The sequence below is a fragment of the Delphinus delphis genome, chromosome 4 (genome assembly GCF_949987515.2).
Source record: "Delphinus delphis chromosome 4, mDelDel1.2, whole genome shotgun sequence".
In the NCBI taxonomy this organism is placed as follows: domain Eukaryota; kingdom Metazoa; phylum Chordata; class Mammalia; order Artiodactyla; family Delphinidae; genus Delphinus; species Delphinus delphis.
Window position 1 is genome coordinate 107,343,004 of NC_082686.1, and position 26,467 is coordinate 107,369,470.

Here is a 26,467-nt window from a genome sequence, read left to right on the forward strand (position 1 = left end):
TTAGATCCAGCTCTCCTAGCAAAGCCACTGGACACATGCATACTATATAGGGACACTTCCACATAGCAACATGCCTTCAAGACAAGGATAGGTAAATGGTTCACTTAATTTCATAGAAAACAACAGAGAAAATTAAACAGAATGAGAAGACAGAGGAATATGTTTCAAATGAAAGAACAAGATAAATCCCCTGAAAAACTCTAAAGAAACAGAGATAAATAATTATCTGGTAAAGAGTTCAAAGCAATAGTAATAAGAATGCTAACTGAACTTCAGAAAAAAAATAGATGAACACAATGAGAACTTCAACAAAGAAGTAGAAAATATAAAAAAGAACCAGTCAGAGCTGAAGAATACAGTACCTAAAGTGAAAAATATACTAGAAGGAATTAACAGCAAAATTATGTGATACAGAATGCATAAGTGGTCTGAAAGATAGAACAGTGGAAATTGCCCAATCAGAACAGCAGAAAGAAAAACAAATTTAAAGAAATGAGAATAGTTTAAGGGACCTCTAGGACAACATCAAGTGTACTAACATTTGCATTATAGGGGTCACAGAAGGAAAAGAGAGAGAAAAAGGGGTAGAAAATGTAGTTGATGAAATTATGGTTGAAAACTTCTCTAACCTGAAGAAGCAAACAGATATCCAAGTATAAAAAGCACAGAGAACCCCATACAATATGAACCCAAAGAGACCCACACTAAGATATATCATAATTAAAATCACAAAAGTTAAAGAGAAAATTTTAAAGGCAGCAAGAGAAAAACAAAGAGTCACATACAAGGGAACACCCATAAGTTTACCAGCTGATTTTTCAGCAGAAACTTTGCAGTCCAGAAAGGAGTGGCATGATATATTTAAAGTGCTGAAAATAAAAAACCTAAAACCTAGGATACACTACCCAGAAAATGTATCATTCAGAATTAGAGAGATAAAGAGCTTCCCAGACAAGGAAAACTAAGAGTTCATCAATACTAAACTGACCTTACAAGAAATGTTAAAGGGTCTTCTTTAGGTAAAAAAGAAAAGGCTACAACCAGAAATAAGAAAACCTAGGAAGGGAAAAATCCCACTGGTAAAGGCAAATAGATAGTAAAGGCAGTGGACCAACAACTTAAATAAGCTAGTATGAATGATAAAAGATAAAAATTGCAAAATCAACTAAAACTGCAATAAATAGCTAAGGGATAGGCATGAAAATGTAAAATATGACATCAAAAACACAAACTGGGGAGGGGGAGGGAGTAAAAATTGTAGATCTTTTAGAATGTGTTTGAACTTAAATGACTATCAGCTTAAAACAAGTAGATATAGTTATAGGCCAATATATATAAACTCCACGGTAACCACAAATCAAAAAACCTACAATAGATACACAAAAATTAGAGAGAAAGAAATGCAAACATAACACTAAAGAAAATCATCAAACCACAAAGGGAAGAGACTAAAAGAAGAACAGAGAAGAACTACAAAAATGTCTGGAAAACAAGTAACAAAATGGCAATAAGTAATCACTTTAAATGTCAATGGACTAAATGCCCCAATCAAAACACATAGGGTGGCTAACTGGATTAAACACAAGACCCATATATGCTGCCTACAAGAGACTCACTTCAGAGATTAAAAACACACACAGACTGAAAGGGAGGGGATGAAAAAAGATATTTCATGCAAATGGAAACCATAAGAAAGTGGGGGTAGGAATACTCATAACAGACAAAGTAGACTTTAAAACAAAGTCTACAGGGACTTCTCTGGTTGTCCAGTGGTCAAGACTCCATGCTTCCACTGCAGGGGGCATGGGTTCAATCCCGGGTTGGGGAACTAAGATCTCACATGCCACACAGTATGGCCAAAAAACAAAACAAAACACAAAAACAAACCCAAAGTCTACAATAAAAGACAAAAAGGGGCATTATATAATGATACAGATCAGCACAAGGGGAGAATATAACATTTGTAAACATATATGCACCTAATATAGAAGTACCTAAATATATAAAGCAAATATTAACAGGTATAAAGGGAAAAATTGATGGCACAACAATACTAGGGGACTTTAACACCCCACTTATATCAATGGACAGATCATCCAGACAGAAAATCAATAAGGAAACACTGGCCTTAAATGACACAGAAGACCAGCTGGACTTAACAGATATCTATAGGACATTTCATCCCAAAACAGCAGAATACACATTCTTCTCAAGTGCACATGGAATGTTCTCCAGGATAGATCACATGCTATGACACAAAACAAGTCTCAATAAATTAAGGAAGATACAAATTATATCAAGCATCTTTTCTGACCACAACAGTATGAAATTAGAAATAAGTAACAGGAAGAAAAATGGAAAAAACACAAACATTGGAGACTAAACAACATGCTACTAAAAAACCAAGGATTCAACAAAGGAATCAAAGAGGAAAGCAGAAAATACCTAAGACAAATGAAAATTAAAAACACAACTTTCCAAAATCTAGGGGATGCAGCAAAAGCAGTTCCAAGAGGAAAGTTTAGAGTGATACAGGCCCACCTGAAGAAATAAGACAAATCTCAAATAAACAACACAACCTACCATTTAAAGGAATTAGAAAAAGAACAAACAAAACCCAAAGTCAGCAGAAAAAAGGAAATAAATAAAGCTCAGAGTGGAAATAAATAAAACAGAAAAAAAAATAGAAAAGATTGATGAACACAAGAGCTATTTTTTGAAAGACAAACAAAATTGATAAGCCTTTAGCCAGTCTCATTAAAAAAAAAAAAAAAGAGGACTCAAAATTAGAAATGAAAGAGAAGTTACAACTGATATCACAGAAATACAAACAAGAGAAACAGAATGCTACGAACAGTTATATGCCAACAAATTGGGACAACGTAGAAGAAATGAATAAATTCCCAGAAGCATACAAGACTGAATCAGGAAGAAATAGATAATCTGAACAGACCTATTACTAGTATTGAAACTGAATAAGTAATCAAAAAACTTCCAGCAAACAAAAGTCCATAATCAGACAGGTTCACAAGGCAATTCTACCAAACATGTAAAGAAGAGTTAATAGCTGTCCTTCTCAAACTATTCCAAAAGACTGAGGAGGAGGGAAAACTCCCAAACTCATTTTATAAGGCCACTATTACCCTGATACCAAAACCAAACAAAGATACTACAAAAAAAGAAAATTACACACCAATATCTCTGATGAATATAGATGCAAATGTCCTCAACAAAGTATTAGCAAAGTGAATTCAACAATACATAAAAAGGATCACACATCATGATCATGGGATTTAACCCAGGGATGCAAGGATGGTCCAATATCTGTAAATTAATCTATGTGAAATTGTGATATACATCAACAACATAAAGGACGAAAATGACATGATCATCTCAACAAATTCAGAAAGAGCATTTGACAAAATTCAACATTAATTCATAATAAAAATTCTCATCAAAGTTGTTATAGAGAGAACATACCTTAACATAATAAGGGCCATTTATGAAAAACCCAAGCTAACATTATAGTTAATGGTGAAAAGCTGAAAACTTTTCTTCTAAGATCAGGAACAAGACTAGGATGCTCATTCTTGCCATTTATATTTAACATGGTATGGGAAGTCCTAGCCACAGCAATCAGATGATAAAAAATAAATAAATAAAAGGAATACAAATTGGAAAGGAAGAAGTAAAATTGTCACTATTTGCAGATGACATGATATTATATACAGAAAATCTTAAAGTATCCATCTAAAAAGCTATTAGAACTAATAAATGATTCAGTAAAATTGCAGGATATAAGATAAATATACAGTAATCTGTTGCTTTTCTATACACTAATAATGAACTATCAGGAAGAAAAATTAAGAAAACAATCCATTTGCAATTGCATCAAAAAAGAATAAAATACCTAGGAATAAATTTAACCAAGGAGGTGAAAGACCAATACTCTGCAAACTATAAGACATTGTTGAAGGACACTGAAGATGATACAAATAATGGAAAGATATCCTGTGTTCATGGATTGGAAGAATTAATATTGTTAAAATGTCCATACTACTCAAAGAAATCTACAGATTTAGTGTAATCCCTGTCAAAATACTCATGACATTTTCCACAGAACTGGAACAAATAATCCTAACATTTGTATGGAATCACAAAAGACCCTGAATAGCCAAAGCAATGTTCAGAAAAAAGAACAAAGGTGGAGGTACCGTGATCCTTGACTTTGGAGTATGCTGCAAAGCTACAGTATTCAAAGCAGTATGGTACTGGCACAAAAACAGACACACAGATCAATGGAACCAAATAGAGAGCTCAGAAATAAACCCATGCACATATGGTCAATGAATCTATGACCAAGGAGAAAAGAATATACAATGGGGAAAAGACAGTCTCTTCAACAAGTAGTATTGGGAAAACTAGAAAGCTACAGGAAAAAGAATGAAATTAGAACATTTTCTCATACCACATACAAAAATAAACTCAAAATGAATTAAAGATATAAATGTAAGATCAGAAACCATAAAACTCCTAGAAGAAAACAGGCAGTACACTCTTTGACATAGGTCTTAGAGTTTTGTTTTGTTTTTTTTTTTTGGATCCGTCTCCTTGGGCAAGGGAAACAGAAGCAAAAATAAACAAATGGGACATAATAAAACTTAAAACATTTTGCACAGCAAAGGAAACCATCAACCAAATGAAAAGGCAACCCACCTACTGAATGGGAGAAGATATTTGCAAATGATATGTCTGATAAGGGTTAATATCCAAAACATACAAAGAACTAATATAACTCAATATCAAAACAAACAACATGATTAAAAAATGGGCAGAAAACCTGAATAGGCATTTTTCTAAAGAAGACATACAGATGGCTCACAGACACATGAAAAGATGCTCAACATCACTAATTATCAGGGAAATGCAAATCAAACAAATGAGATATCACCTCACAACTGTCAGTACAGCTATTGTCAAAATGACAAAAAATGTTAAGTGTTGATGAGGATGTGTTGAAAAGGGAACCCTCGTGCACTGTTGGTGTGACTGTAAACTGGTAGAGCAACTATGGAAAACAGTAAGGAAGTTCCTTAAAAACAGAAAAATAGAACTGCCATATGATCCAGCAATTCCACTCCTGGGTATATATCCAAAGAAAACAAAATTTGAAATTTGAAAAAAATATATGCACCCTAATGTTCATAGCAGCATTATTTACGATAGTCAAGATATGGAAGCAACCTAAGTGCCTGTCAATAGATGAATGTATAAAGAAGAAGTGGTATATATATATATATATATATATATATATATATATATATATATACACATACAATGAAATATTAGCCATAGAAAAGAATGAAATTTTGCCATTTGCGGCAGCATGGATTGAGCTGGAGGGTATTATGCTTAGTGAAATAAGTCAGACAGAGAAAGACAAATACTGTATGTTATCACTTATGTGTGGAATCTAAAAAATAAAAAAAATGAACAAATGATAAAACAGAAACAGACTCACAGATACAAAGAACAAACTATTGGTTACCAGTTGGAAGAAGTGTGAAGGGAGGGGCAAAATGCGGGAAGGAGATCAAACTACTACGTACAAAATAAATTAGATACAAGAATGGGAGTAAGACACAGCACAGGGAATATAGTCAATATTTTATAATAACTTTAAATGGAGTATATTCTATAAAAGTATGGAATCACTCTGTTGTACACTTGAAACTAATATAATATTGCTAAGTTGGCTATACTTCAATTAAAAATAAATAAATAAATAATTTTTAAAAAGCTTTTAACCCATCTTCTTGTGTACTTATAGCAGAGTTTTTCTGCAGTATAATCCCTGGAGCGAACTCATGAGGTCATAGGGATACACATACTTAAATAATGCCAAATGGTTCCCAGGATGGAGGCACCAGCTTACACCATCAGCTCACTGAATGACGGTTCTTGCTTTCCTGATATTTACTAGAAGAGGTATTAAAAAAAATCTTTTTTTTAGGGTGCAAAGGTAGTGCCTCATTGTTGGTTTAGTTTGCAGTTCTCTGCTTACTACTGAAGCTGATCATGTCATTTTATACTTCTTAGTCATTCATATTTCCCTTTTCATGATTTGCCTTTTCCCCAGTCTCTTTTCTATCCATTTCAATAGTTTTCTTCATCCTCTGCAGAAATAGCACTTTTCAAGGTTATGAATGACTCTATGTTGGCAATTCCAAAATTTAATTCTCTGTTATTATCTAATTCAAACTTTCAGCAGCGTTTGACACAATTGTTTACTTTTTTTTGCTTTATTTTTTAACATCTTTATTGGAGTATAATTGCTTTACAATGCTGTGTTAGTTTCTGCTGTATAACAAAGTGAATCAGCTATAGATATACATACATCCTCATATCTCCTCCCGCTTGCATCTCCTTCCCACCCCTCTAGGTAGACAAAAAGCACTGAGCTGATCTCCCTGTGCTATGTGGCTGCTTCCCACTAGCTATCTATTTTACATTTGGTAGTGTATATATAAGTCCATGCCACTCTCTCACTTCGTCCCAGCTTACCCTTCCTCTGCCCCCCATGTCCTCAAGTCCATTCTCTATGTCTGCGTCTTTATTCCTGTCCTGGCCCAAGTTTCTTCAGAACCTTTTTTTTTTTTTTTTTTAGATTCCATATATATGTGTTAGCATACTGTATTTGTTTTTCTCTTTCTGACTTATTTCACTCTGTATGACAGACGCTAGGTCCACTCACCTCACTACAAATAACTCAATTTTGTTTCTTTTTATGGCTGAGTAATATTCCATTGTATATATGTGCCACATCTTCTTTATCCATTCATCTGTCGATTAGGTTGCTTCCATGTCCTAGCTATTGTAAATAGAGCTGCAATGAACATTTTGGTACATGTCTCTTTTTGAATTATGGTTTTCTTAGGGTATATGCCCAGTAGTGGGATTGCTGGGTCGTATGGTAGTTCTATTTTTAGTTTTTTAAGGAACCTCCATACTGTTCTCTATAGTGGCTATATCAATTTACATTCCCACCAATAGTGCAAGAGGGTTCCCTTTTCTCCACACCCTCTCCAGCATTTATTGTTTCTAGATTTTTTGATGATGGCCATTCTGACTGGTGTGAGGTGATACCTCATTGTAGTTTTGATTTGTATTTCTCTAATGAATAGTGATGTTGAGCATTCTTTCATGTGTTTGTTGGCAATCTGTATATCTTCTTTGGAGAAATGTCTATTTAGCTCTCCTGCCCAGTTTTGGATTGGGTTGTTTGTTTTTTTGTTATTGAGCTGCATGAGCTGCTTGTAAATTTTGTAGATTAATCCTTTGTCAGTTGCTTCGTTTGCAAATATTTTCTCCCATTCTGAGGGTGGTCTTTTTGTCTTGTTTATGGCTTCCTCTGCTGTGCAAAAGCTTTTAAGTTTCATTAGGTCCCATTTGTTTATTTTTGTTTTTATTTCCATTTCTCTAGGAGGTGGTTCAAAAAGAATCTTGCTGTGATTTATGTCATGGAGTGTTTACTTTTTTGAAACACTCCTCTGGTTTCCTTTACATTATACTCTTTTGTTTCCTCCACCCTTGTTCACTTTTGCATTGGCTACTTCTCAGTCTCTATTGATGATTCTTATTCTTAGGTACACTCTAAATATTAGAAATCACCAGAGGTTCAGTCCTTAGCCCTTTTCTCTACCTGCATTTCCTCCCTAGTTGATCTCATCTAGTCTCATAGCTTTGAATAGCATTTATATTCACATCTTCCATCATCATCGTCATCAGCGTCATCATCATCATCACCATCACAGATAGTAAGTGTTGAGTATTTACTATGTGCCAGACACTATATTCTAAGTGCATTACATTCATTTAATCTTCCTAATGTAAACTAACTAGAATGTAAGTTCCATGACAGTGGGAACCTTATCTTTTATACTCATAGTGTCTGAGACAAGGAAGGTGCTCAACAAATTACTGTTGAAAGAATGAATGAAATTTTGGAAATACTAGAAATAAGAATTCCAGCAAATAAACTTTTAAAATTATGTACCTAAGATTAAAGTGGATGGAACTGAAAGAGTTGTGCAGTTTTCATTGGTAACACCTAATATGTATCTTGGCGTTAAAAGGCACGTTTCTTATAAATATGTTATTTTATTTCAATAGACGCTTATTGACTCCCTACTCTGTTTAGGTAGGATCCATGCTAGCTAGATTCAGCGTACAAATATCAATAAGATATATTTCCTTGTCCTTAGAGAAATTATAAGCAAGTGTCTCATTTTCCTTCATGAATGATAGATTATGTTTCAAATTACAAATCAATAACTCCTTTAAACTTAAACCTGTTTTACTTTTCTATAATTTTAAATGATTTTATTTAGTTATGTTGTTAGTTAATTACGTGGCTGAAGTTGTGGGATTTCTTATCAGACATAACTGATGTGAATGAACACAATCAGTATTTTGCATTTAGATGTCATCTATATGTATAAATTATTGTACCACAGTTTGATGAGCTTAGTGCTTCACAAAAGTAATATATCACTTAATTTTTTAAATGAGCATTAACAGAGAAAACCTTTACAGATTTAAGAATCTATACCAATAACAGAAGAAATTTCTTTAATGAGTATTCAACTATATCAATTGCAAATTAACATATTTTAACTTAAGCAAATATTTCATAAAGCTCAGATGGTGAATACAGCCACTTGGAAAGTTCATTTCATTTTAGGGTTTATATTTCAGAGGTTTAATTCACATCTATTCTGAAACAAGTATACTTGAAGTATATTAACATTTTCTGCATAATGCCAGAAGGGACTGAAATAACATTTGGAGATTTTTATAAATCAGATGATAGAACAGGTGTGGCTATACAGCTAATAAGTTATAATTTGGTCCAGATGTAGTTATATTAAAATCAGAAAATTATTTATCTGGGTCTGTGTGGGGAGGGGAGAGTGGATTAAATTAAGCTAAGGAGATAATCAGATATTTAAAATTTGGAAATAAATTTCCCTCTAATACCAAGGATCAAGAATTTGCTTCAGAATGCAAAAAAGATGCTTCTAAACTTCCACTGTATTTTTTATTCTGAAGACTAAAAACAGCCAAATATAGTATAAAGATAATTGTCACTAATGGGGGCTTATAAAATATTACAAATCATGGATGGATAAGATAGAAGGAGTCTTAAATTCTAAAAATCATTTAACCACTCTTTCTCAACTGGCAATCTTCATGATTTAGAAACTTCTGAATACAAGAGAACATTACTTTGTTTTCTGATAAATTTGTACAAATAAGTAAATTCACAAAATTATATATATCTCATTATTTTATGCATGTACACATTTTATATATGCATTTATATATTATTTTATATATAAAATAATGAGATTTTTCAAGACTGAAATATATTAGTAATAGATATGGATAGCCTAGAGTGAAGTAAGTAGGAAGGGACAGGGACTTATATTGAACAGAATATTAGCTGAAAACATGTATGGGATTAAAAAAGAAAAAGACAGGGTTAATAATAAAGTAAATGAATAAATGGAATATACAGAAGTTTAGATCTAAAAATATTTAAGAGATTTTCAAATAAAGTCACATAATCATACAAACATCAACTTTCTTTAATCAATTAGTGTGTTTTACAATCAGAATGCTTACAGAGATTCCTGTGTGCCGCACTGATTCTATGCAAACTGGAAAGGAGATGGAGTGCATCTTCAGCCACACAGAGTACCCACAGATTCTTTTTGCTGCTTCCTTTCTCCTTGTTGTGCTGGGATGGCAGCAAAATAGGCAAAGGGCAAGAATTTCTTCCAAAGAATGTTTTCATGCTACAAAACTACTTTGTGCTAATTGCATTTAAAAATTCTACCATGGGGGGCTTCCCTGGTGGCGCAGTGGTTGGGAGTCCGCCTGCTGATGCAGGGGACACGGGTTCGTGCTCCGGTCTGATCCCACATGCCGCGGAGCGGCTAGGCTCGTGAGCCATGGCCGCTTAGCCTGCGCGTCCAGAGCCTGTGCTCCGCAACGGGAGAGGCCACACGGTGAGAGGCCTGCGTACCGCAAAAGAAAAGAAAAAAAATCTACCATGGGGACTTCCCTCGGAGTCCGGTGGTTAAGACTCTGTGCTCCCAATGCAGGGGGCACAGGTTCGATCCCCGGTTGGAGAACTAAGATCCTGCACGCCACAGCGTGTATACCACATGGGCATGGCCAAAAATAAAATAAAATGTCATTCTATTGTCTCCGGGTAGCTATTAAAAAAATAAAAATAAAAAGTCTACCACACAATTACATAATTTAAAGGTAGCAAGCATAAAACCAAAAATATTTTATAACTTTAAGAACGATCTGAAGGCAACACTAACATATATGTGAAAAGATTTAGCTATGGGGATGTTTATTGCAATATTTTAACAGAAAAGAGTACAAACAATTGTCCAAAAATAAGATATGATTAAAAATTATGATTCATCCAAATTCAGAATATTATGAATATTTTTGACATGGAAAGATTTCATAATGGAAGAAATGGAGGAGGTGGATATTATAAAACTCTATTATTCCACTCATAAAAATATATTTTTTCAAAACAGAAAGTCTAGGAGGATACATATCAAATGTTTACAAAACTATGCGAATGTTGGAATTTCCTAATCAATAGGGAACATGGCTTATTTTGGTAATAGAGAACAAAAGAATCATATTAAGGTGGCCTAACACCGAACAACATAATATACATATACCCATCTTACAACCTATTTCATAACCTATCAAGCATTTGTGTAACCCACCGCCAGGTGTCTACTATTCTCTGGACCTCTTCTGCCTTCCCCTTATAGAAACTTGTTTTTACTACCAGTACTGGAAGTACCTGGTATAGTAGCTTTCTCTGAAGTATAAGTTAATATAACAATGTGTATGCTTTGATGCTCACAAGCAGTGGAGTTCAAGCAGTTAAGAGCCCAAGTTTTGGCAGCATAGCTCTGGACTCAGGTTCCAATTCTGCTGATTAGTGGCTGTTGCCTTGGGCAAATGACTTAACTCCTTTAAGCCCCAGTAATCTCATTTGTAAATTGGAGATAATAAAAGGGCTTAGTGCAGGAGGATTATAATAAGGGGGTACACAGTGGCTTCACTGTGTTTGACATGTGGTTAATGCCTTGTGAATGTTAGTTATTATTTAGACTGTAGTAGGAAAGCTACTTTACTTCATAGGAATGACTTTTTTTTTTTTTTAATGATGTAAGGAGAGTATTAGTGATTAGCTAGTAGGAAAGAGATGCTGGTAAGAAGTGAGACATTGAACAAGGGGTGGGGAAGGGTGATGGGTCATTTATTTCTCATTCAGTTAGTGTTGCTATTACTCATGGCCCATAAATGTGGATGATTTTTAAATGTCTATGAACAGCAGGTGTGCTGTGTGCCTGGGTGAGTCCATGTGTGAAAGAGTGGCTGTGAGTGTTGTCAGGAGTGTGTTCATATGGGTGTTAGGGATAGGGCAGAGGATCACTCCCTCCTCTCACTGGTCGGCTGAAGCTTTCCTGAGAATGCAGCATGCTTAGTGTAGAAGCTATGTGTAATACAGAAGATCTGCTCCTAATCAAGCCTAGACTTCATGATATAGGTGTCTAATTAATAATGCTGAATGACCAAATCAATTGACTGGTGACTGAATGGGCAGAAGATGACTTAGAAAGAGGACTGCATCACATTACACCACAAGTACAGAATTGAAGAAAGAATAAATGGGGCAAGGAGTGGCCAAGATGGTGCAGTAGGAAGACCCTGAGGTCACCTCCTACCTATGGGCACACCAAAATTACAACTGTTTACAGAGTAATTATCTATAAGAATGACCTGAAGACTAACAGAAAAGATTTTCCACAACTAAAGATATAAAGAAGGAACTACAATGAGACAAATAGGAGGGTCAGAGAAACAATATAGTCAAGACCCACACTCTCTGGTAGGCGATCTATAAATGGGGGGATAATAATAATTGTATTGGATATATGGATAAAGATATATGGATAAAGATATATGGATAAAGAAGGATAAAGGAGGTGTGGTATATATATACAATAGAATATTCCTCAGCCCTAAAATATATGAAATCTTGCCATTTGCAACAAGGATGGTCTTAGGGGGTATTATGCTAAGTAAAATAAGTCAGACAAAGACAAATATGCATGATTTCACTGATACGTGGAATGTAAAAAACAAAACAAACAAAATGAAAACAGACTCATAGAGAACAAATGGGTAGTTGCCAGAGGGAAGGGGTAGGGGGCGGTGAAATAGGCGAAGGGGATTAAGAGGTATAGATCTCCAGTTACATAATAAATAAGTCACATGGATATAATATACAGCATTAGGAAGATGGTCCAAAATATTGTAATAACTTTATATGGGGACAGATGGTTACTAGACATTGTGGTGATCATTTCATAATGTCTGCAATTGTCAAATCATTATGTCATTCACCTGAAACTAACACAATATTGTAAGTCAGCTATATTTCAATAATGAAGAAAGAATGAATGGTCCGAATCTTTCTGAGAGAGGGAGACTTAGGAATTGAGGCAAAGGACAGAGTCCACAGGATTAAAAAAAAAAGATGTATAAAATTTAACCCAAGGACCTGGGGAGGATGGCGCAGTTAAGGAGAAGTCAGAGAAAGTGGTAAGGCTAAGACCTAGCCTTAAAAGAGAAAAACCATGCTGGAGGGGCAGAATGAGGAGAGGAAGAAGGTTGCAGTGTCTGCAGGCCACAACAGTGAGAGGCCCGCGTACCGCAAAACAAACAAACAAACAAAAATTCAGAACATAAAAATATGTTTCATGTTAGTTAAAAGTATGACGTGTTAACTCATTTATTAAGAGAACCTAAGAGAGAATAAGTAACAACTAACAGCATAAATAATAACAGGCCACAGTACAGAAGTTCAAGTGAGATGAATTAAGAGGTTGCAAGATACAGGGGAAATAGATAGTAAAGCATTTGAATACTCTGAAAGAAAAAACAGGGGACAGAAGGTGGGACAGAAAATTAGCCTAGGAAAACAGAAGGGGAGATATTCAGCTAGGACTAGAAAAGAAGCCTTATTGTGATGCTTATCACTTAAAGCTGGTTCTGCAACTGTGGAGAAGCCAGTAACATGACTTGTAAGAAAGAATATAAAGAATGCAAATGCTTAGAATTGGACTTAAGATTATTAATTATAAAAAGCCATTTACAAAGCTCATATTGAAAAGTCAATTTAAATACTTTCTATTGTATGCTTTGAACAAATAATTATGTTTCTTCAAACAAGACACAGGGAGAGTCAAGAGATGAGTCGTTTATCAGTCTGCCCTTATTTTCATTTGCCAAAAGAAAATCTAAAATGCTATGCCCATTATGTTAACCCAGTGATTTATCTGGGGAGAAGATATTCACTGTGATGCATGGTTTTTCCTCTTCTCAAATAACTGACATGATTTTGAAAAGATATTAATAAGCTGGAAAAGCTATCGATGATAATTATTGAGATAACAGAAAATCTTAAGCACATTAATTGGCTAGTAATAGAAAAATTAGGCAGGCATTTAAAAGAAAGCCAACTAAAGCAAGATTGTTGAAGTTCATGAAAATTATAAAAGTAAATGTCATAACATCGTAGAGAAAGTAAAAGTAAAGTAATTTGAATGGCAACAAAATTTGAGCTAGAGAAATTTATAGCATATTCTTAATATAGAGGACAAAAAAAAAAAAAAAGGCTGTTAAGAATGTCTAAAATTAAGAGTGTTGGCACATATAACCAGTATGGAGCCAGGAGGTCAGACATCCAATGAAGACCTGTGAACAGGTGGAGAGCACCTGCACACCAGAAGTCAAAGTGAAGTCGAGGCCAGCTGGCTGGCATGTGGTTAACGCTGAATAAATATTTGCTGAAAAATGAAGTTATTCTCAGGATATGGTCAGCCCAGCACCAACATATGGGAACAGATGAGTTGTGGTAAGAGGCTGGTTCAATGGATAGTGGGCAGAGATAAAGGCAGATTATAACAAATAGAAAATAGGTACTGAGAGGAGGGGAGCAGAGGGGCTGGCCTGGACCACTGGAGGTGGGAACACCTGTGAAAGTCCCCAATAGACCCTAGAGGGGAGAAGAAAGTGTACCAAGTATGGGAATACAACACTGCCAAGACCTGAGATGGAAACTTTGCTGTCTTTCCTGCACTTGTAGTTCTATAGCTTTCCTAAACCACTGTAACCACTTTTGTAAAATGAATTGGAGAGAAACAATACATTGGTGCAATCAGTTTGCCAGAAGGTACTTGTAGATAAAGTAAGAGAGGCATATTAATAAACATTTTTCTAAATGGTCTGACATTTCTACTGAGAACTTAACATGGGAATTAGATTGTTGTGGGGTAAAACAACAACAACAAAAAAACCTGGTGCCCTTCATGGATAGGTTCATAGGAAGTGGTACTTGTCATCTTGAATTAAGAGAAACTTTAATGATCCTGTCCACTCTGACATACCAATTTTCAATGGTTTCAACCAAAAGAGAGGTGACAGATAGCCTTTTAAGATAGCTTCTTTCTCTGTTAACACAGTTTGGGTATTGTTACCCATGGAGTGAATCTATTCAACACCAGCAGCAGAAACCCTAATTTAGTTTTGAAATTATGTGTCATTTTGCTCTGCAATTACACTGTCCTTTAGATGAATCTGTATTACATCTATAACTACCCAATCTCTACATGTAGAACTGAATAGATCAGCTGCACTTTATGCAGCTGATCTATTTATAACACCCATTTATGATAAAAACTCTCCAGAAAGTGGGCATAGAGGGAACCCATTTCAACATAATAAAAGCTATATATGACAAAACCACAGCAAACATCATTCTCGATAGTGAAAAACTGAAAGCATTTCCTCTGTGATCAGAACAAGACAAGGATGTGCACTTTTGCCACTATTATTCAACACAGGTTTAGCCATGGCAATCAGAGAAGAAAAAGAAATAAAAGGAATCCAAATCGGAAAGGAAGAAGTAAAATTATCACTGTCTGCAGATGACATGATACTATACATAGAAAACCCTAAAGATGCTACCAGAAAATGACTAGAGTTCATCAATGAATTTGCTAAAGTTGCAGGATATAAAATTAATACACAGAAATCTCTTGCACTCCTATACACTAACAATGAAAGATCAGAAAGAGAAATCAAGGAAACAATCTCATTTACCATCTCATCAAAAAAAAATAAAATACTGAGAAATAAAACTACCTATGGAGGCAAAAGACCTACACTCAGAAAACTATAAGATACTGACGAAAGAAATAAAAGATGACACAAACAGATGTAGAGATTACCATGTTCTTGGATTGGAAGAATCAACATTGTGAAAATGACTATACTACTCAAAGCAATCTACAGATTCAATGCAATCCCTATCAAATTACCAATGGCATTTTTCACAGAATTAGAGCAAAGAATTTTACAATTTGTATGGAAACACAAAAGACCACACATAGCCAAAGCAATCTTAAGAAAGAAAAATGGAGCTGGAGGAATCAGGCTCCCTGACTTCAGATTATACTACAAAGCTACAATAATCAAGATAGTATAGTACTGGCACAAAAACAGAAATATAGATCAATGGAACAGGATAGAAAGCTCAGAGATAAACCCACGCACCTATGGACACCTAATCTATGACAAAAGAGGCAAGAATATACAATGGAGAAAAACAGTCTCTTCAATAAGTGGTTCTGGGAAAACTGAACAGCTACATGTAAAAGAATGAAATTAGAACACACCTTAGGATTTAGGATTAAAGACCTAAATGTAAGGCTGGATACTATAAAACTCTTAGAGGAAAACATAGAAGACTCTCTGACATAATTTGCAGCAAGATCTTTTTCAACCTACCTCCTAGAGTAATGAAAATAAAAACAAAAATAAACAAATGGGAGTTAATTAAACTTAAAAGCTTTTGCACAGCAACGGAAACCATAAACAAGACAAAAAGACAACCCTCAGAATGGGAGAAAATATTTGCAGGTGAAACAACAAAGGATTAATCTTCAAAATATACAAACAGCTCATGGTGCTCAATATCAAAAAAACAAACAATCCAGTTAAAAAATGGCCAGAAGACCTAAACAGACATTTCACCAAGGAAGACATACAGATGGCAAAGAGGCACATGAAAAGATGCTCAACATCACTAATTATTAGAGAAATGAAAATCAAAACTACAATGAGGTATCAACTCACGCCAGTCATAATGGCCATCATCAAAAAATCTACAAACAATAAATACTAGAGAGGGTGTGGAGAAAAGGGAACCCTCCTACACTGTTGGTGGGAATGTAAACTGGTACAGCCACTATGGAGAATGCTATGGAGGTTCCTTAAAAAACTAAAAATAGAGCTACCATATGATCCAGCAATCCCACTACTGGGCATATACCCAGAGAAGAACATAATTCAAAAAGACACATGCACCCCAATGTTCACTGCAGCACTATTTACAATAGCCAGGTCATGGAAGCAACCTAAGTGTCCATTGACAGACGAATGGATAAAGAAGATGTGGTACATATATATAACGGAATATTACTCAGCCATAAAAAAGAACAAAATAATGCCATTTGCAGCAACATGGATGGACCTAGAGACTGTCATACTGAGTGAAGTAAGTCAGACACAGAAAGACAAATATCATATGATATCACTTATATGTGGAATCTAAAAAAAGGGTACAAATAAACTTATTTACAAAACAGAAATAGAGTTACAGATGTAGAAAAGAAACTTATGGTTACTGGTGGGTAAGGAGGAGGAGGGATAAATTGGAAGATTGGGATTGACACATACACACTACTGTATATAAAATAGATAACTAATAAGGACCTAATGTATAGCACAGGGAACTCTACTCACTGATCTTTAATGGCCTATATGTGAAAAGAATCTAAAAATGAGGGGATATATGTGTATGTATAACAGATTCACTTTGCTGTACACCTGAAATTAACACAACATTGTAAATCAACTATCCCCCCAAAATATTTTTTAAAAACTCTAAATAATGTTCCAAGTGATGGTATATGATAATTTATTACCCATTTCATTAGAGTTGGGAATAAATTATTCCTAATCACTATTAAAAATATAATCTTTGCATATAAATAACATTCTTCTGCAGTTTTCTAAACATAAATTCACAAAGAGATTACTTGATCACAAATATTTTTATGGGTTAGAGAAATATAATAACAATTTTTTATCACCAAAGGAAGGGAAGCTTTATCACTAAAGTCTTTGTACTAATTTAAAAGGAGGTAAATGTTTTATTTTTGTTTAGTTATTGGTAATTCAATGTTTCTTGCTTGTTTACTAAATTTCCTGTGTTAATTATCTGTTTCTGTTTTTCAACCATTCGCCTGCTTGGGGTCTTGGAGTTTTCTCACACAGTTGAATAAATTCTTTATATGGTATGGATAGTAACATTTTGCATACCATATATGATACAAATATTTTTTTGTCCATCTTCTATTTTTAGGTTTGGCAGTTTTTGAATTCAGAGATTATATATTTTTATAGGCAAAATCTGTTAATATTACTCTTTGCAATTTCTGAAGTGCTGCTTTATCCCTCTGCGATTAGGGTAAGTTCTGTATCTTTTTTTGGTGCTAGTTTTTCCTGTTATTTTTTTTTCTATTTAATTCGAGGTTTATTTGGGTGTATTTTGGGTTATTTTGTTTTAGTTACCCCTACACCACTTATTACATAATTTTGCTTTTCCCATTTGTTAATGATCCTTATATTAAAATAGATTCGACTTCTGTATTTGCTATTCTGTTCTAAAAATAACATTGCCATTTTTACAGCTTCTACACACTCCTATAATAACATATTCAAAATATGCTAGAGCTAGGCAGCCAAACGTGGTTCTTACTTTCCAGACTATTTAAAAAATATGTTTTTTCCAAGATCTGACATGACTGCAATTGACACCAAGCAGCAGAAGCAGTAGAGAATTCATTCCAAGATCAATCGGTGTTCAAGACCATAGGAGTAAGTAGGGGATCGTGCAGGGTGTCCAGTGCTTTAAGGACACAGCAGCTGTACCCTTCCAGATGGTTCTTGTGGCATGATTTTGGCTGTGTTTCTGGCAGTTCTAGCTTCACGGTTTTCTAACCATCTTCTAGGCCTGATTCTTCCACCTTCTCAAAGATTCTGAATATATAAATAATATCCCTTCAGTAAATTTCTTTGATGATTAGAGTTAGTTTCTGGTACTTGCAACTAAAAAACCTCACTAATGCTTAATCTATTCTATTCTATTCTATTTATTATATATATTTTTTACAAAGAGACGTTTTATTAGCATTGTTACAGCAACGTGTCCCAGGAGCGGATGGATCCTCAGCACACAGCCCACTGAGCTGCAAGCAATGAGTCAGAGGGAAACAATTATTGTACACAGTGCAGACAAAGGATCATCCCAAGCCTCAAAGAGAAGACGTAAAATCACTTTACAAAAAAGTAAATAAAAATAACACCCATTTTTCTCTTTTAAAAAGTGCCATCTCTCGAGTGGCAGAGGATGGAAAGCCCCAGGACCCGGCGACTCAGTAGCCCTGATGCTCGAGGGGCCGGGCCTGCTCTGTTTTCTAAAGCTTAACATAAGCGTCCCAGATCTTCATCTTTCATACTCCTTCTCTACAATTTTCATTCCTACTAATTTCTTCAGTGCGTCAGCCTCACAGCTACCAGCCTTCATCAGAATGTTAAGACCAGAGACTCCCTTTGTAAAGCTTAAATCTGAGTAAAGAGTGAAGAGACAAAACATCGAATCTTAAAAAGCCAAAGGATAGTGGAGCCAGTGCCAATGCACTTCTTTTAAATTAAGGCATTTCATTCTTTCTTTTTTTTTTTTACTGTGCTACAATGTGAACATGCTTTTTCCTATTTTCCTTATTCTTATTGTTAAGCTAGTACCAAATTTTCCTCATCATAGGAACCACCTCGAGCACTTATTAAAAGTAGAGAGTCTTAGAATCTTGGAGATACTCAGTATGTTCCGACTGATATGCAAGAATGTACATTTTCAATACGTTCCTTTATTATCCCCACACATGCATTTCCACAGTCCCAGATGTTCCTGTGGTCAGGCAATTTTGGAAAACACTGTCCTAGCTTTAATTCCTAGAAGACTTGCTAGGCCAATGGTCCATTTTTGTGAAAGGGGTAAAATCCACCACCTCTTTTTTTTTTTTTTTTTTTTAAAGGAAAAGGAGTTCAGTGTTTTCATATGCCTTTTTGGAATTGACAGAAATGATTAATGAGCTAACAGGCTTTGTCCCAACAGAGACCTGGGTTTGAATCTCAGCAGTGTGACCATGGCCTACATCTCTATGTCTGATAGGAAGAATAAAAGCTTTCACATTAGAATACTGTGAGGATTAGATAAGGGAAAATTAGTCAAATGCTTAGTGCTAGTCAAATGACTGATACAGAGAGAGTTCCTAGTTAGTGAAAATGTTTTCCCTTTCTTCTCTTGTCTTTATTCCCATAAATCACTTTTTTTTCAAACATAGAAAGGTAGTTACCCCTTAACTACCTGTTACATGCAATATAAGATATGTTCCCTAATGTCTCACTGTTCTTTTAAGAAACTAAAACATTCAAGGAAATGGCTTATCTTAGAAACCACATTAAAATGATGAAATAAAAGAGAAATAAGGATAATAATCTTTGGGGTGAATTGCATTTTTGGGAAAGTTATGTATAACTGTGAAATGTATATTTTAGCAAATCTGTCCTAAATTTGTTCTTCTCTCTGAAGTCTAAAATAACAGCATGGCATAGTAGGAGTTTTATTTTACTTATAACTTCATTAATTTTTTATATGAGTAATACATTCAAGTGGTTCAAAATATTTTTTAAAGTATCAAATATACTGCTGAAATTGTTACACTGATATTCATAATATAAATAGGTCTATAATATTCTTTTCTTTTAATGTCTTTGTCTTGATTTTGGTAACAGGGTTACCCTTGCCTTGCAGGGTGAGTTGGGAAATATTTCCAATTTTTGGTTGTTTAGAAAATATTGTGTAAAATTAGGATCCTCTGTTTCTTGAAAGTTGGTAGAACTTGCTTGTTAAATAATCTAGCCCTTTCCTGGTGAGCAGATATTGCTGCAATTTCTTGAATAGTTATAGGAACATTTAATTTTTCTGAGTAAGTCTTGGTAAGATATATTTTTCTAATAATATGTCCATTTCATCTAAGATTTCAAAGTTGTTGGCAAAAGTTGTTGGCAGTATTCACTTTTCTTTCTACTTTTTACCTGTAGTCACTGTTTCTGTTTCATGCCTTATATTTTTCATTTGTATCTTCTCTCTTCCTATGATCAAACTTGCTAGAGGTTTGTCTATTTTATTTTATTTTTTATCAGTGTTTTGTTTTATTGATCTTTTTTATCATATTTTTGTTTTCTATTTCACTGACAGCTGCTTTTATTTTTATTGTATTTTTTCTTCTATGTTCTTTGAGTTTATTCCCTCCTTCTGATGTAAGTATTTAAAGCACCACTTTGGCTACATCCCACAAGTTTTTGATGCATAGTGTTTTTTAATACCATTCAATTCCAGATATTTTATATTCATTATAATTTCTGCTTAAACCCCAAAGTTATTTAGCAGTGTGTTTTTGTAAAATTGTGAATGGTACAAGGATGCCCACTATCCCTATTCTAGTCAAAACTGTATATGAAGTCCTAGCCAGTGTACATGTCATGAAGAAACTGAGTGATCCAACTGAATAATCCTGAGGTCCAATGAAAAAAAAAAAAAAAAAGATAGGGAAATCTAACAAGCTTCCAGGTAAATGGATGAGTTATCTTTAAAGGAAAAAGAATAAGAGCTGTAGGTAGATTTCTCATTTGCAACACTGAAAGCTAGAAGTCAAAGCATTAGCATAAACAGTCTACTGAGAGAAAAGAACTCAAGTATTCTACACCTAGCTAAGTTAGCATTACATCCATCAAGTTGAGAATTATATTTTATTTTGAATTTCTAAGGAACATTTACAAAACCTGATCATGTACTCAACATAAAGAAAAGCTTAACAAATTCATAGAGGTATTATGTCACATTATTTAATCAGAATATCCCTAAGTTAAATAAATAATAAAAAAGTAACTCCCTTGCACAACAAATTAGAAACTAAGAAATATATTCCTAGATAACCCTTTAATCTAAGAAAAAATAAGAAATACAGAGTATTTAGATAGCATTGAAAAAGAAAATAATATTAAAAGCTATGAGATACAAAGTTTACTCAAACAAAAATTTATACTTTGAAATACCTCTATTATTAAACAAAAAAGATGAGAACTAAAAGAACTTAGTAGTCTTTTCAGAAGTCTAAAAAATGAAAACAAAAAACAAAAAGAAACCAGGAAGAAAAAATTAATAAACATAGAAGTCAAAAGTAATGTCATGGAATATAAAAGTAGTAGAAAGCATTAAAAACAAAAAACCCAAAAGTTAGTTCTTTGAAAGCCTGATAAATAATAAGAGATAAATAAAAGTAGATACCATTAAAAATCAGAAATCAGGTATCACCACAGATAGAGGAGATATTTTAAAAATAAGAGTACTACATGCCATATTATGGATACAAATCTGAAATCTTAGAGAAAAATGAATGATTTCCTGTCAAAATATAAATAATAAAAACAGCTCAGAAGAACTGAAGATTTAAATAGTCAAATTACTACAGAAAACTCTGGAAACATTAAATAATTACCATTTAAAGAGGCACCAGAATCAGATGAGTTCATAATTGAATTTTACTTAATGATACTGGGTTCACATTCAAGTTTTATCTAACCTTTAAAAAACAGACAATCAAATGTTATTAAACCTATTTATTAACATCACTTAATTTTAACACAAAACTCTAATTAGTGCCCCTTAATAAAGAAAAATTATAGACCAATCTCATTTATAAATGTAGGTACTGAACTTATAAATAAAATATAACCATGTAGAAAATGATATGTAAAAAAGTAGTATCAGGAAATTTAGTAATACAAATCCATTTTACCAGCTGGTTAAAGGAGAAAAAACATGTTTAATATCAATAGATGCTGAAAAGGCATATAACAAAATCCAGAAGCATTTCTAATAAAACTTTTAAGTAAAGTTGGAATAGAAGGAAAATATTTGATTAAAAATAAACAATATTTACCAAAACCCAAACATCAAATATAATTCCAAGTGGAAAAACACCGAATGATTTCAATTAAAATCAGGAAGTAGACAAGGATGATCACTGTCACCATTATTATTTAACACAGTTTCAGAGGTTCAAATAGATTTAATAAGATATGAACAAGACAAGAAATAAGATAAAATATATAAACATTGGAAAAGAATAGATGAACTCTTTTTGGGGGGCATTGGGGCTGGTCATATAAATGCACAGCTAGAAAATCCAAGAGACACTAAATAAAAACTACTAGAAGTAATATGAGAATTTTGTAAATTTAATGGATATGAGACAAATATATAAAAATCAATAGCCTTTTTTCATCTATCAATATCAGGACATTGAGATAGAGCAAATAGTTCATTCACAGTAGATGCAAATATGATAGTCATAAGTTTTAAAAGAATGGCAAAGAAACATTCAAATAAAACTATAAAATTATATTAAAGAACATAAAACAACATAAGGACATACCATATCTTGAATGAATAAACTTTTATAATATTAAAAAGACTTAGTATCACTAAAAATGTCAATTCTCTAAAAATTAGTATAAATATAATGTAATCCCAATTAGAATCCCTGTTAATATCAGAATTTAATGATATTATCTTAAAGTTTATATGGAAGAATACCTGCTGTGAATATGTAATAAAAGTATACAGACTGGAAGAGAAAAACTTTACTAGATATCTATCAGAGTCTTTGGATTAGAGGTAAATAAATGATCTTAAAATTCAAGTCAAAGAATAACTGCCTTCAAATATATATTTAAAAAGTAAGAACAAAGGACAGAGAATAAACTTTACCAGCTATGAGAATATACTATTAAGTCAAATGAATATGATACTAATGGTACATCTAATAAATCAGTGGAACAGAAAAGAGAATACAATAATAGATACTAGCATTTGTGAAATTTTGACATATGACAGGTAGTAGGTTTATTTAGTGGGAGAAGGATGGATTATTTAATACATAATACTGATACAACTGGCTATGTATTTGGAAAGAATAAAACTGGAGCCCCAAATCTCACATCATATAAAAAATAAATTCCATACGTGCTACTGACTTAAATGAAAGAAAACCCAAGAGACCATATGTATAATCTAGGAATGGAATGGACTGTTTTAACCAAGACTAACCAGAAACAATAAAAGACATTAATTTGATGACACCCAAAAGAAAAACTTTGATATGGTGCAATTTACTGTGAAAAGTCAATAGACAAATTATATATTAGAAAAAAATTGAATAGAGAAGATAATTACTTTACTATACAAACTGCTCTTAAAAATTGTTAAGGAAAATTCTAATAATATAATAGAACATTGGCAAGATCTATGAATAGGTAATTCACAAGAGAAAAAGTAAAATATCTGATTTTAAAGTTTGTATCTAGTTCCATATTGCTTCCAAGTTCATGTGACAACTTCTCTTCTCTTTCAGAATCAGTTCCTCTCCAGATTTCTCTAGTCTGTGGTGTGCTTCCATCATTAAAGACTTCCAAGCAAAGAAGTTCAGAGCCCTCTGCGACTTCTTTCTCGCCCTTGTCTACTCAGCCAGGTGTTTACCTCTCTATTCCTGGGTAGTCCTCTCAACCCTGATTCTATTTAAGCCTTCCCAGTGTGGCCATGGAGAGGGCCAAGGAGACATAGTGGGACGAGCATGAGTCTTGGAGTCCAACTAGGTTTGCTTTCACTCCCTGCCATTTACCAGCTATGTGGGAACAAGTATGTTACCTCTCTGGACCTTCATTCTCTCCTCTGTAAGATGGGATAATTATACCTGCTATTCATGATCATTGTGAGAAGTGACAGAAGTAATTTATGTACAGTGCTAACATGGTTTCTAGCACACATTAGGACCTAAAAAATGTTAGTTCTCTACCCCACTTCAGTTTCTTATGGTTAGTCTAGGGACTGGGTTACCAGCAATGATATTTTCTAAATGGCTACCTGACTCCAATTTCTTGATATTTGGAACACCTCCATATGTTGATAGTAGCTTAATTTTGCTAAAACACTGCTTGTGTTATATCATTCTCCTGATTACCAATTTTCAAAGATTCCTTACTGCCTTCAGGAAAAAGTACAAACCCCATAGCCTTACTGCTAACATACTCATTGTTCTAAGGTAAAAATTTTAAAACCTTGCCCAAGGTTTCCAAAACATAATTTTTAACCTTTTCATTTGGGAAAATGAAGAAATGCCTAAAAATTTGGAATCACCTTATATAACAGCATATGCTATATTTTCCTTCAGTACTCTAAACCACCATCCACTGGGAATAATGATATACAAAAGAAAATTCTACTTTGTTTTCCTGAAATCTCACTTTGTACTTGAAATGTCTTTAATATATTCACTTAATACTTGCCACTCTAAATGGCAGAATAGGAATGGATGATAGCAAACATTTATCACAGAAACAGTTATGGCATTGTTATTAATAATTAGGCATATTTACAACACAAACTAGTTAAAACAAGATTTTTGTTGTGATCATGAGAGAAATAAAAATTTAGACATTACTTTATTATGTCTAGTTGCTAACAGCAAAAAATAATTCTTTTACCTAGTACTTCCTTTTGCAAGTCATGGCATCTGGTTTGCAAGTTTACTTCCTGTTGTTTGAATGTCTCAATTTGCTGAGATCTCAATATGGCTGCATCTGACAACAGTTTCAGATTTTTCATTTCCTCTTCAAGGCATACGTTATTTCTCTGGGACACTGTCAAACTTTTATTTAGCATCTTTATTTCTGTAAAGAAAATTCAAAGTTTACAAATAGATAACACTGGATCATAAAACATTTCTTTAAAAATGATTATTTTCTTTTAGAAAATGAATAGTTGAAAGCCAACATGACTTCTCTGAGAGTATAGTGACACCTAACCAAAAAGTTAAGTTTTAATTTAGTAGTTATTCTGAAAAATAAATGAAAAAAGGATTGTATTGCTAAATGATGCATGAAACCTTTTAGTAGTTTTTTTAAGTCTTTAAATTGTATTAAATGGCAATCCTGCCTGCTTTTTAAATACTCACATGAATGAATAAAATAATATCCATGTAATGTTCTGGGTTTTATTGAAATTAAATTGTTTTCTTGGCAACATGATTCAGAAAAGTAAATTTAAATGTGTTAGCATGAGCTGGTTGGGAAGAATTTCTAGGAGATAACTAGGGCATATTCTATACAAATTATGAAGAAAGGTGGTAGGGGTGGAGAGAAATAAAAGGATGTAGTGTCTAAAACTAATAAATTTATGGGCAGAAAGTATTAGCTAATATATCTTAATGGTTCTAATAACACTCTGTCCCCTCAAAATAAGGGCAGAATTTCATCATAGCAATCAATTCTCCTTATTCTATCTACTTAGATTAAGTTTAATAACAATATGTCTTCACAGCATTATGTAGATTTAAATGTGCTAATTTTATATAAATTTGTGAGAAATTCATGGAACATTTTATCCTTCACAATGATAATTATCAAGGTCTCCTTTGCTTAGTGTTTTCAGCACTGCTGCCTTAAGCCACCATTAAAATATACAAACACACATGCAATAAAAATACTATAAAATTTGTACAACAATTAACTGAACTGATGAGGATGTGATCTACATGAAAATCTGGACAGTCTGCTTTTTCAGAGAGCTCACTTGGCATTTCTTCCTTGCTTAGCTCATCCTGGACTACATGATGGGTTTAGTGTGTTGTTGGGTGTCAAAGGAGGTTGGCTTGGTTTACTGGTCTTGGAGCCATCACAGCAGAAATAGTAGCCACATGGGCCAGCGAAGACCAGAAGTAGACATCCATGGGATAGACATGGCTGCAGAGGCAATATGGCCAGTAAATGGTTACAGGAGAAGTAAAGCAGTACGCTGAACAGAGCACAGAGAAGAGGGCATGCCCCAAGGGATGGTGATGAGTAGGATCAGGAATGTGGTCTAAGGAGAGAAAAGCAAAATGCCTTTCTGTGGGAAGAAAGTACATCTGGAAGAGAAAGTGGCATTTAAGGTAGACCTAGGGCATGAACACAAGGGGTCTTGCCACCATCTTCACCTTTAATTCCTACTCAAAATGGAAAACCTAGAGAAATAAATTGGCATGGATCAAATAAGTGGGGGTCTACT

General features: G+C 33.8%; 1 protein-coding gene across 6 annotated transcripts in view; it reads right to left on the reverse strand.

Moving 5' to 3' along the window:
- LEKR1 (leucine, glutamate and lysine rich 1) overlaps positions 1–26,467 on the reverse strand; it is a 276,455-nt gene that overhangs the window by 98,697 nt on the left and 151,291 nt on the right. For all 6 annotated transcript variants that reach the window (XM_060011239.1, XM_060011240.1, XM_060011238.1 and 3 more), the window contains one exon: positions 24,907–25,092. In XM_060011239.1, coding sequence (XP_059867222.1) covers positions 24,907–25,092 — 186 coding nt within the window. The remainder of the gene's footprint in view (positions 1–24,906; positions 25,093–26,467) is intronic.